The 12,654-nt window shown below is 34.6% G+C and overlaps 1 protein-coding gene across 1 annotated transcript; it reads left to right on the top strand.

The window, feature by feature from the left end:
* The first annotated feature begins 6,704 nt into the window (after positions 1 to 6,704).
* Positions 6,705 to 11,822, top strand: MC2R (melanocortin 2 receptor). Its single transcript, XM_074204210.1, has 2 exons — positions 6,705 to 6,853; positions 10,385 to 11,822. The coding sequence occupies exon 2, from the start codon at positions 10,525 to 10,527 to the stop codon at positions 11,479 to 11,481; it is 957 nt and encodes a 318-aa protein (XP_074060311.1). The 5' UTR covers positions 6,705 to 6,853; positions 10,385 to 10,524; the 3' UTR covers positions 11,482 to 11,822.
* The last annotated feature ends 832 nt before the right edge of the window (positions 11,823 to 12,654 follow it).

The raw sequence follows: 12,654 nt of genomic DNA, 5'->3' as shown, positions 1-12,654 counted from the left end.
GCTTTGCTTCTACCCTTTACCTTGCTCTCCTATTCCTTAACCTATTCCCCTCCAAGAGTGACTCCCATGTACCCTTCTATACCACACTTATTCTATTCCTTCATGCTCTAACTCAGAATCCTCCATATCCCCTTACCTCCTTGTTTCTTTCTGAATCTAAGACTTTTATACCATTCTAGATAAATATAAATTGTTCCCTTTGAAAACCTATTCCTAATGAGAGTAGGTTTCCAGAACTACCAATGCTCCTTCCCTAATCCCTCTGAATCACTTCTTCCTCTCACATCCCATTTGTCTGAGATTACTACTCCTTTTTTATCTTTTCCTACACTATTTCACTTTTTATAATCACATTATATTCAGTTCTACCCCCAAACTCTCTTTAAAGCTACCCACTTGCTAATGACAATCTTAGACATATGGTTTACATTTCCATGAATAAATAGTAAGCAATTTATTCTTATTTAATCCCTTGTAATTAGTCTTTGATAATTATTTTATATTTCTCTTGGATCTTGATTCAAATTTTATATTAAGTTCAATTCTTTTTGCAACAAAATCCTGAAAATCTGGCAATTCATTGAATGTCTTTTTTTTCCATTCGGGATTATGGTTAATTTTACTATTTTCTGTTGCTGCCTCAGTTTTTTTTTTTTTTTTACTGTTCATTATATAGTGTTCCAAGACCTGAAGTCTTGGTGGAGTCACTGCTAGGACTTGTTTAATTCTAATTGTGGCTCCACCATTTTTGAACTGTATTTTTTTCTTTTTGCTTATGATATTTTCTCCTTAACCTGGGGGTTTTATGATTTAGAGATAATACTCCTATAGGTTTTACTCCTAGGTTCTCTTTCAGGTAGTGATCAATGATTTTTTTTCTATTTCCACTTACCCTTCAAGTTCTAACATTTCAGGATAATGCTGTATTTCTTCTATTACTATATCAAAATTCATTATGGGGCAGCTAGGTGACGCTGTGGATAGAGCACCAGCCCAGAGAGTCAGGAGTACCTGAGTTCAAATTCGACCTCAGACACTTAATAATTACCTAGTTGTGTGGCCTTGAACAAGCCACTTAACCCCATTGCCTTGCAAAAACTAAAAAAAAAAAGATTCTTTTTTTATTATAGGTTTCAGATAGTTTGATTATTCTTATATTCACTCTATTAATTTTCAAGATCTATTGCTTTTCTAAGATGTTTTGCATTCCCTTCTGTTTTTTCATTCTTAATTTTTTATTATTTCTTGATCTCTTATTATTTTGTTGGCTTCCCCTTGACTAATTTTAATTTTCAAGAAGTTGCTTTCTTCCTAAAGATTCTGGATCTCCTTTTCCAGTTTGTAGACTTTCTTTTCATAATCTTCTTGTTTTTCTTGGATTGTGCTTACTTTTTTATTTTACTTCAGTCTCTCATTTTGATTTTTAAAGTCTTTTTTGAGTTCTACTATGAATTCTTTTGGGGCAGGTAATCTTTTGATATAGGAAAGGGTTTTTTTTTCCTTTTTCAGTATCCTCCTCTGAAGGAAAATTCCTGGTCTTCTCTATTCTCATAGTAATTTTATGGTTGAGTTCTTTCTCTTTGCCTGCTCATTTTAAAGTTTTTTTTTAATATTTCACAGTTTGTTATATTCACCTTTAGTCCTTGGATGTAAAGGATAGTGTCTCTGACTCCAGGTCTTACTTACCGTTATTTTTTGAACTTTGTCCTGGGCTCAACCGCTACCTTCCTTTTCCCCTCTAAACCACATCTTGGGGTCCTCAGCACATTGTGCAGGAAGAGATCTTAATTATATGAGAACCTTCCAGCGGCTGTAATAATTAGCTCACCCCTTCTGATCTGGATCCAAGACCAGAAAGAAACTTAACTCTTCAGTAAGTGTCTACAGTCAGCAACAGCAACACCCATGCTACTGCTTCGGCACTCACAGAGAACATTGCTGGTTCTATCTCCCCTAGGACCACATCTGGGCAGCACAATTGGAGCTGGCTTCCTTTATCAACAAAGATTGCCTCACTCTTCCCTGATCAGACCAGATTCCCAGTATTGTCCAGTAACTGAGGCTACCTCCCAACCAAGTTGCCAGAGGAGGAACCTGAAGGTGTTTCCACTTCAGTCAGGTTAAACCTCCTGGTGTCTTTCTTCAGATCTTCTCCAATTGTTCCAGGATGACCAATGCCTGGTTTAAACCTTTATTTTTGCTGCTCTATGTTCACCTAAATTTCAAACATTCCAGATTTCCTCCAGAATTTTTTTTTCTGTCTCTCTGGAATAAGCTATCTCAAGGTTAGACTATATAGAATGACCCATCACTTAGACTGATTACATATTTGTACATAAACTACACATAATTTGTTGGGGGGGTTAATTTCATAGAATCTATAAATGTCCTGTTTGAAACTCAAAAAATTTCAATGACACTGCTGACATTCTCTAATACATACTTTTCCTGATGGACTCTGTCACTTTCTCCTCTTGCCCTGTCCTTATGTAACCATCATGTACAGATTCTCTATAAACATTTTTTAAATGTTTAATGAAAATGAAATTAAAATAACATGCCTAGAACCAATGTTTGTTTTCATGACGACTGCAAGTTCCATGGAGAATACATCAAAAGTTCAACTGCCCTCCCCAAAGCCTTGACATAGCTTCTTAGACTTTGCTTTCATGGAGTGATGATTCCAAGAACATTGTTTATGAGAATTTAATTTTCTTTTTAAAAAAGATGACACAATGATGAATCATAGGGATTAAAAAATGTGAACTTCAAAGATAGAATGTCACAACAGGAAAAGAACTTTCAGAAGATAGACTATAGTTAACCCCTACTATGAATAAATATGGTTCTTTCTTTTGGAAAAATATTAGCTCACTTCCTCAGAAAATTAAACTGCTTCCTTTGAAGCTATTTAACATAAATGAAATAAAAACATCATGTAAATTCATTTTCTACACTTTCAAAATTAGAACTTTTTTCTTTTGGTTGTATAATATGATTTGTGGGAGGGAGATCAATATTTATTTAAGTTTTTTGTATGTTAAATTCAACTTAGAAGCAAATATTTTTGAATAATTATAGCCAAGTTCTCTAGAGTCAGAAATATTATCCATATGCATATCACATTGTGAATTGAAACGTTAATAATAGGATCAATGATATTCCTGCAACTTTTATTGTGGGGGGGAATCTAGTTTTTTTAAAAACCAGAAATCATAGTTTTCTTTCATTTAATAGTCAAAAAACAACCTCCCAAAATATTCTCAGCAGCATCCCTGATGAACCACAGATACTACAATCCTACCAAAGATAATTTCACAGACCTAGCCTTTCATAGAGTGGCACTCTGAGTTTTTCTTCTTTCTGTGATGTAATTACCTTGCTAATGTTTAAATATTAACACAAGCATAACATATATATATATTGCATAATTGATTCAATAAGCTTTAAAGTGATAAATCCCTGGAATAGAGTTCATTTAAGAGAGCTTGTAAACACACACAACCTTGGGATATTTCTAACTTTTGGAAATCAATATTCACTCACCTCCAAAACCTCCAGAATAACTCAGGCCAGTGACAGAAATTTCTCCAGGCTTAATATGGACATTCTTTGAAACACATCAATATATAAAAATATAGAAATTCCTGCTGAATTCTGCAAGGTAAAGAAATTAACCTAAGAAATCTTCTCATAACTATAATATTATAATCGATATAATTGGCTTCTACAACTCATTAACCAAATCCCAGAGCTAGGAGTTCACATCAGAGTTAATGGAAAAGGGAATTCATTTCATTCAATACAAATAAAAATCTAGCGTCTAGCTTCTTTCTCCAGGGATAAACATCTTAATTCATGAATAATCACCTTTATAATGTGTCCACATATTCATCTTCTATTTATGAGTGCTTAAAGGCTATATAGCATTGTACCAGTCACTTAAGATTTAGGAGTATAAAACAAGAAAGAATAAAGAACTTGCCTCTAAGCAGACAATTAAAAATTTATGATTTATGGATAAATTAATTCTCCAGTTGCACACATTTTCTTATATTCAAAGGTAACCATGTTTTTCTATACTAAAAGTTAGAACAAAAGGGTGACAATATTTTTTCTGGATTTATAAATTCATATAAAAATTGTCCTTCCTGCCTTGTCTCTTACCTCATCAGTCCATCCCCTACCTAGTTACCAAATGAATATTCCTACAGCCTTACTACAACTCAATCTTCTGACTCCCTAATAGCTATGATTTACAAAAAAAAACACCTAGTCACATTATGGCTTTGATTAACCATTATAGGCTTATTTTATATGTTCCTCTTCATAAATCTCTAGCCTAGCCAAGCTGACCTACTTCCTGTACATAACTTTCCATCTCACATCATTGCCTTACACACATTGAAATATTCATCTAGAATATATTCCTTTCTCACCCTTAATCTCTGACAGATCCTAGTTCCTGTAGGAATCAACTCAATTACTTCTACAGAAGACTGATTCTGAAATTTGCAATTACTAGCAGCCTTTATCCACCACTATCACCCCTAAATTACCTTGTATTTATCCATCTGTGAATATGTTGCTTTAACATTACAGAATTTGAATTGGAAATTACTTCAGAGGTCACCTAATTAAGCTTGTAAAATAATAAAAATATGCCTTACATTTTATCCAAAAAAAGTGTTCATTTGGCCCTGCCTAAAGAAAAGACTATTAATCCAACTTTATCTAGCCCCTCTCTCCAGTGAAGGAGAAACATTTTATCTAAGGCAGTTCATTCTGATTTTTGTAGATCAAATTCTTAGAATATTTATGATGATATTAAAGTTAAATCTTCCTCTCCATAACATCAACATATTGATGCTAATTCTGGTCTCTGGACCCAGCAGAACAAGCACAAACCCAGTCCTTTTTTATATTATACCCTTCAAAGATATTAACTGCCATCTAGCCACTTTTATACCTGTGAAATTGACTTTTTAACATAACATTTTATACTATCACTATTAAATTTATCTAATTCAAGTTGCTCTAGTTATGGCCACCTTCAAATCATTTTGATTTGATTAAGATATGGCCAAGTCCCATGTGCATAGATATCAGACTACTGAGACAAAATTTTTCCCCTTTCCCTAGAATCATTTCTCTTTGTGTATTGATTGACTTTATCTGAATGAGTTTATTCCAAGTGATCCTGTCTAAATTTCTCCAACATCCTTAAATATATGTTCTTCAGTTATTATTGTCAAAAAATTTGAAAATTATAGAATAATATAATGGCTTCTAAAGACAGCAAATCAGAATGCTTGCAGTTAGGATTATCATGGAAAATCTAGAACACATGTTCACTGAACCTATGGTTCTCACTTGGAGAGTCTGCTCCAAATATTTATGCATTTTATCATTTTGAAATTTGGATTAAGTATAATTACCTAGTTTCACCAATCTGAGATCCCTTTTCTTAGAAAACTCACCATGGTGATATTGTTTATTCATTCATTCAAACATGTTGTTGACCATACATTTCATCCAAGGTACTGTACTATTTTCAGGAAGATAAATAAGTGTCCATGGCTTCCTCAAAGAGTTTATAATTTTGGAAGGAAGATAGAGACTTGTATTCAAATTACCATCATATGTGAGAGAATGGGCTAGGCTCATGAGAGAAGTACAAAGTCCCAAAAAATATACTATATTTCGGATACAGTTTTATTTTTACTAGTTAAAACTTAATTAGAAAGTTTAGACACCCAAGAATATAATATAATATATATTAATTAGCTCATATATCTAAAGGCACTAAAGATGTCTATCTTATTAAATGCTGGGTCTTCTTCACTAGCTGATAAAATGTTCTTACGGTTTTTCAGAAATCAAAATAATATGGATAAAATATCATTTTGGAAAAGCTTGCCATTAGTTGGGTGAATTCTTTGGCTGTGGCTTTATCTTTTAAATTAATGGGCCTTGATCCCCCTCAGGTTTCATATATATGAATCATCTTCCAAAGCTACCTTCAAAGATTGGAATTCTTAGTTTGATTCCTTTAATCAAACATACTGTTAACTCAGGTTTTTCCAGGCTATGGGGGAGGGGCAGGGGAGAGAGAGAGGGGAAATTTGAATTGGTTGTAGCCTGAATTTCTGGAGTAATTGCCATGATTTGAAGGTGCCTGCTCCTTAACTCCATGAGTCTTATCTAGCCCCATTTGTGTTGGACAGTTAATGAGCAAGGAATGACTTTTACTTTTACCCTAGGAACAAAAAGAAAAATATTCTTATAACACCCTTATTATTGAAAGATCAAGATATCTATGTTCAGTCTTTGCCTCAGGCAGAAACAAATTCCAGTGCTGAGAAATGAGACACAAAGAACATAATCTAATGAATCCTACTTTGAACCAAGATGTGTCTAAAATTTAATGCTGATGAATTCTGCTCCATTGACTTTCCAATCAGAAGATATTACTGTCTACATGGTAGGTGCTCCATAAAAACGTGTTGATTGTTGACAAAATAACATCAAAACAAAATGCTACCTTGACAGATAACATTATTAAGCCTTAGTTAACTCCTGGAAAAAGCCAAAGTTGGTTTACAAACATAGTGATTCCCTCTTTGTGAAGAGGAGTTTTAGAATTTATTTTGTAAAATGCCTGTTTATCCTTCATTTCAGCAATTGTTTCTTCATTTGAAGGTATTCTCTTCAAAAAAAGAGGCTGTTTGCTTCCATCATTTGTACAAGCCATGCTGCAACCCTGGTTTTGATTGTATCAAAGAAAACCAAGAGAGATTTTAAGGAAAACTCTTCTTTCAAGGAGTGTAAACATTCAAGATTTCATTCAGAGGTGAGTCCCCAGAATCTCACACTTACTGTATTTCCCCCATTGAACCCAGGAAAGTTGTCTGATGACTGGTGGTTAAATCTCCTGGAATTCAAGAGACTGATTACTTTTAATTTACCATGAATATTCTGTGAATCATTAACACACATTTGGTTTGGGGCATTTGTTTTTTAAGGAAAATTTGTATATTAGAGTGAAATAAGATCAGCCTAAGAGTCATTCAGTCAACAAGTATTATTATTCTGAACCTTTCTATATTAAGCACCAAAGCTAAGTGCTTCCAATACAAAGGCAAAAGATGGTCCCTGTTCCTGTGTTTCCAATCTAAAGAAAGGCAGGAAGACCTTGCTTCAATCCTTTCTTCTGACATCTACTGATTATGTGTCCAAATCACTTAACTTCAAAGTTCCTCAACCAATTCCCTAGGTCTTGTCTACTAAGTAATATTTCCTTGTGATAATCTTATACCACAAGATTACTACTCAGTATTTGAATGTCAACATCATGTTGTGCCCCTTTTCATAGATACACAAAATATAATTCTTGCACAGACAGGCTTTTTACATACATACACAAATGTGCTTTGTAATTAAAAGGAAAAAGCTTCAGTATATGAGATTTTTGCTGTGTGTTTTGCTTTTTTTTTTTATTTTTCAGTTTCTTCCAATCTGATGTAACACAATAAACAGAAGTAGAAGAAAAAACTAGTTAGCAGAAAATAGAGAACACACTAAATCAACAGTCACAGAGTAAATCTTTAGATTGCAGTTTTTCAGAGGGCAGAAATTATCTTTTGCCTTTTTTTGTATACCCAGCAATTGGCATAGTGCCTGTCATTTAGGTGTTAACTTTTTTATGATTAACATTTTTATTTATTTTTATTCAAAATACTGCAAAATAGAGGATTTGAGAAAAGTTGCCCAACTAGGGAGAAAGAAAATGACATCATGGAACAGGGCAAGGAAAACAATAATCAGATTTGCAAATCTAGAAGCAGCATAGGACACATAGCTATAGTACAAATTAATATATGATATATAAGAACATTTAAAATGTAAATGTAAACTGGTATGTAAAATCCTGGGGAGGACAAGAAAGAGGAATGGGAATCAGAGAAGTCTTCCTGGAGGAAGTAGCATTCAAACTGAGCTTTAAAAGGAATTGAACAAGAAGAAAGAATTCCAGACATGGGGGGAAAACCCAACCTAGACATTATTAGCAAAGAGAGGAGTGAGCATGAGATAATTCATTCAGAAGATCACAAATAGTTCAGTTTTACTAGAGCACAGAGAAGTAACTTGAAGTAAAACTGGAAAAACAAGGTAGCTTTTTTGTGATAGAAGAGAGTGAAGGTAAAAATATCTGTTAAAGGATGTTTATGATTGTCCAGGTTGATGGTAAGGAGGACTGTACTAGGGTTTGACAAGGAGGCTGGGGAGGAAAGGATGGGTACAAAGAAGAATTGTCAGGATTTTGTAACTGATTAAATAGGTAAAGTGATTAAGAGGGAAACAGATACTGAAGTTTCAAATATGGGAATCTGGCTGACTAATGATACAGATAACAGAAAAGGTAAAGTCAGATGAAGGAACTGAGTTTAGAGAAAAGACAATTAGCTTACTTTTGGACATATAAACTTTGAAGTCTCACTACCATATACAGAACTGCTGGGGGGAACAAAATTTCCTTCAGGTTCATATCCATTTAATTTCATTAAATACCTTCTTCTTGAACACAATTTTGTCTTTATTTTGAGAATGGTCAGAATTCAAAGGCCAATGTTTAGATTTTACAAGGATGTCAAACTCAAAATAGAAACTGATGCCTGACAGTAGCAGTTAACTTAGAAAATCACAAATTAACATTTGTGGTGTATTATATTTTTATTTATTTTAATAAACATTTCCCAATTACAATTTAATTTGGTTTTACCAGACTCTGAATCTGTTTGACACCTTTGGCTTAGAAGAGACTAAAAAATACTGGCCCTTAGTTGACTTGTTGAGCCTAAGCCCTGCAAGCCTCACTGGGTACATATATAACATAGCCAGAACAGCAGTGCTGGATGTTAGTGCAGTTGCTCAGAGAGATTATCCTATATTTAAGCTCAAACTGAGACACCTGTGATTATTTATTTAGAGGACTGAAACTGCAGAAAATACACTGTAACAGTGTGATTTGTTCTTAGTTCCAAAGTAGTTACCTCCTAATTTCCCTTATCCAAACTATCAAAGTATAATTTTTTTTCTGTTTCTCTTCCTCACAATTATAATAAGTCTGAATATAGAGAAGTCAGCTCTGTATGTGAAAATGCCAGTTTATTTCTTAGAAAATAAAAAAATGTGTCTGGTTATTTTTCTAATGATAATTATAAATTTCCCTCCTTATATCAACAGTCACAACAGACATCCTGAATGAGGAGAGAGAATACCATATTTTACTGAAGTCTGTAATATAGTTGATAAGACATGGATGTCATGAGTCATGAGAAGGCATTCTTCCTGCCACTAATGGGATCCCTGGTAGTTATGACATGAACCAGACCTCCTGGTTCAGGGAAGGAAACTATAATAAATGCTGAGATATCTTTATGAAAGAATACTACTTTCAATGGCTGACATCAATAATTTTATGATCCTTTGTCTACTACTTATAAATATGTGTTCCAAGACCTCATTTTGAGGCCCAGTTCCTAACTAGACTACCCCATGCATATGCATTAAGCCACAAAACTTAGAGAACAAAAAACACTAACTTGATTCTGTTTGTTATTTCTTAAAACCAAACCCTGGAGACTAATACAAGTTGGCCTAATTCTATTTTTCCTTATAAGGGTACACTCTGGAGGTTAAGACATGTAGTTTCATTCCTTATTAGGACCAAAACTAATGAAGGTTGTTATAACACCTTCTTAGTGACTATACTGTAAGATTAGGATGAGTCTAGAAAATTATTTCACTCAAACTAATTTAATTAGAAATGCAAATAATAGAGCTGATTTAGTAGAGTGAAAATTTGAAAATAAGGAAGTGGTACAGCAAAGTAAGATGGGTTTTGCATCAGAAGTCAAGAAAACTGAGTTTCAGTCCTAATTCTACCACATACAGATATATAACTTTGAATGTCATCATCATGGTTTGCTCATCTGTAAAATCAAAATGTCACACCCCATCATACCTCAGGTTCATTTCATTTCTTAAATTCTCTAATTCTAATGGTCTGGATCTTGTTTATATCTTCTCCTGTTGTTATTTAGTCATTTTGACCAATCTTGACCAACTCTTCATGACACCATTTGGGTCAATGGAGAGGTAGGCCATTTCCTTCTCATTTTATAGATTAAGAACTAAGGCAAACAAGGTTAAGTGGCTTGCCAAGGGTCACACAGCTAGTAAATATCTGAGGTCAGATTTGAACTCAGGAAGAACAGTCTTCCTGACTCCTCTCCTGACTATCCACTGCAGCACCTAACTGTCCCTATTTATATCTACTAATCTGTTTTATGACTGGTATTTTTTATGTATTATCTTTTAGGCAGCAGTATTTTTCCATCAAGGTCCCAGCAAGTGTTCCACTAAGGAAAAAAAAGAAGCTATTCTGAGTAACAGATCAATTTTTTTTCTGGGAAATCAAGTCTGAGCAATATCTTTGCCATAGCACTGAGATAAGAAGAAATGAGGACAGATCGAGCTCATGAGTTAATTAATATCCTGGGACACGGTGCCAATCCACCTGAAAATATCACTGAAAACTCCACAAATAACACAGACTGCAACCAAGTTGTGGTCCCAGAAGAAGTGTTTTTCATTATTTCCATCATTGGAGTTTTGGAAAATCTGCTAGTCCTCCTGGCTGTGATCAAGAACAGGAACCTCCATTCCCCCATGTATTTTTTCATTTGTAGTTTAGCAGTTTCAGATATGTTGGGAAGCCTATATAAAATCTTAGAAAACATCCTGATCATCTTCCGGAATATGGGCTATCTCAAGCCTCGTGGAGATTTTGAAACCACAGCAGATGATGTGGTAGACTCCCTGTTCATCCTTTCATTACTTGGATCCATTTTCAGCTTATCAGTGATTGCTGCTGACCGCTACATTACAATTTTTCATGCTCTACAGTATCATAGCATCATGACAATGAGACGCGCTATAAGCATCCTTGCAGTAATCTGGGCATTTTGTACTGGAAGTGGTATTGCCATGGTCATTTTCTCCTATGATGTGCCCACTGTCATCTCCTTCACTTCACTATTCCCTTTGATGCTCATTTTTATTCTGTGTCTTTACGTGCATATGTTCCTATTGGCTCGTTCCCATGCCAAGAAGATCACCTCTTTGCCCTCAAATAGAGTGCACCCAAGAGCCAACATGAAAGGAGCCATCACACTCACTATCTTGCTTGGCATCTTCCTTTGTTGCTGGGCCCCCTTTGTCCTCCATATTCTCCTAGTGACCTTCTGCCCAAATAATCCTTACTGTGCCTGCTACTTGTCCATCTTCCAGGTGAATGGAATGCTAATTATGTGTAATGCCGTCATTGACCCAATGATCTATGCATTCCGAAGCCCAGAACTTCGGAGTACTTTCAGGAAGATGTTCTGTTGTTCTGGATGCAAGTATAATTACTAATCTATGAAGTATAATTACTAATCTTTGATATCTACCACTAAATAGTTAGGTAATGATTTTTAAAAGAGTCAATGAACAGCAAAAGGATCAGAAGAAGGTCTCTGTTTTAAATGACTGCTCTTTCCATGTGAAAATTTCTCCCATTCTCAAGAATACTGAGCACCCACCATTTCACAGCCAAGAGTTCTTGTTTTGAGTTTCTAAAAATGAAGAAGCACTTACTTGCATGTATTCTTTGTTTGTTTCCTAACCTTACTGGCCTTAAAAATCCCTACGTTGAAATAACTCCTGTTTTGCAAACTGAGTTTTCAAACCAGAAGAACTCATTTTAGGGTCTCTGGATCTCTCTCTACAAAAGAATCAATAGAATAATGCTTGTTTGAATAAGACTCTCTGGTGATCATAATGATCTTTTAAAAAAAAGTCAAAAGAGTCAAAGCAAAGAAGAGACCCACAGGAACTATGGAGTGAGAAGTCTTGGGGTTTTTTTTGGGGGGGTTAGGTTTTTGCAAGGCAAATGGGGTTAAGTGGCTTGCCCAAAGCACACAGCTAGGTAATTATTAAGTGTCTGAAGTGGGATTTGAACTCAGGTACTCCTGACTCCAGGGCTGGTGCTCTACCCACTGTGCCACCTAGCTGCCCCAGTCTTGGGTTTTTTTTAATAAAGATTTTATAGTGTATTATTAGACTTAAGGAAATTAAGACAGTGAACAATGATGAAAACAATAGATTTCTTATAAGGGAATAAAGTTAGATAGATAAACAATAAATTTTCCAGTTACTAAGAGAAATGAGCTGTAAAAGAAGGCATAGAGCCATTAGAGAATTTAGTAGAAAAATCCTCATATTTGTCTAAGTAAAGCAATTTATTTAGCCAATTCTTTAATTTTTAATAGTTGGAGGACCAAGTCCAAAATGAAAGTCTTTGTCCTTGACAAAAAATAGAAAAATAAACTCAACAGAAGGAATAAGATATCTATATTCAAGTAAAGCCTAAGCACACAAATTTAGAGAAAAACAACCCAAAGCATTAATAGTTCATGAACATCGTGGCATCATAAAATCCAGAAAAGGAAGGGATCATAGAGACCCTCAGATGAAGAAACTGAGGTCTAGAAAAATGAAATATCTTGTCTAAGGTCACACAGGTGTAATGAAGGGTGTCAGATTATA

The sequence above is a fragment of the Macrotis lagotis genome, chromosome X, assembly GCF_037893015.1.
Source record: "Macrotis lagotis isolate mMagLag1 chromosome X, bilby.v1.9.chrom.fasta, whole genome shotgun sequence".
NCBI classification, from domain to species: Eukaryota; Metazoa; Chordata; class Mammalia; order Peramelemorphia; family Peramelidae; genus Macrotis; species Macrotis lagotis.
This window is presented reverse-complemented; position numbering and strand designations above follow the sequence as displayed.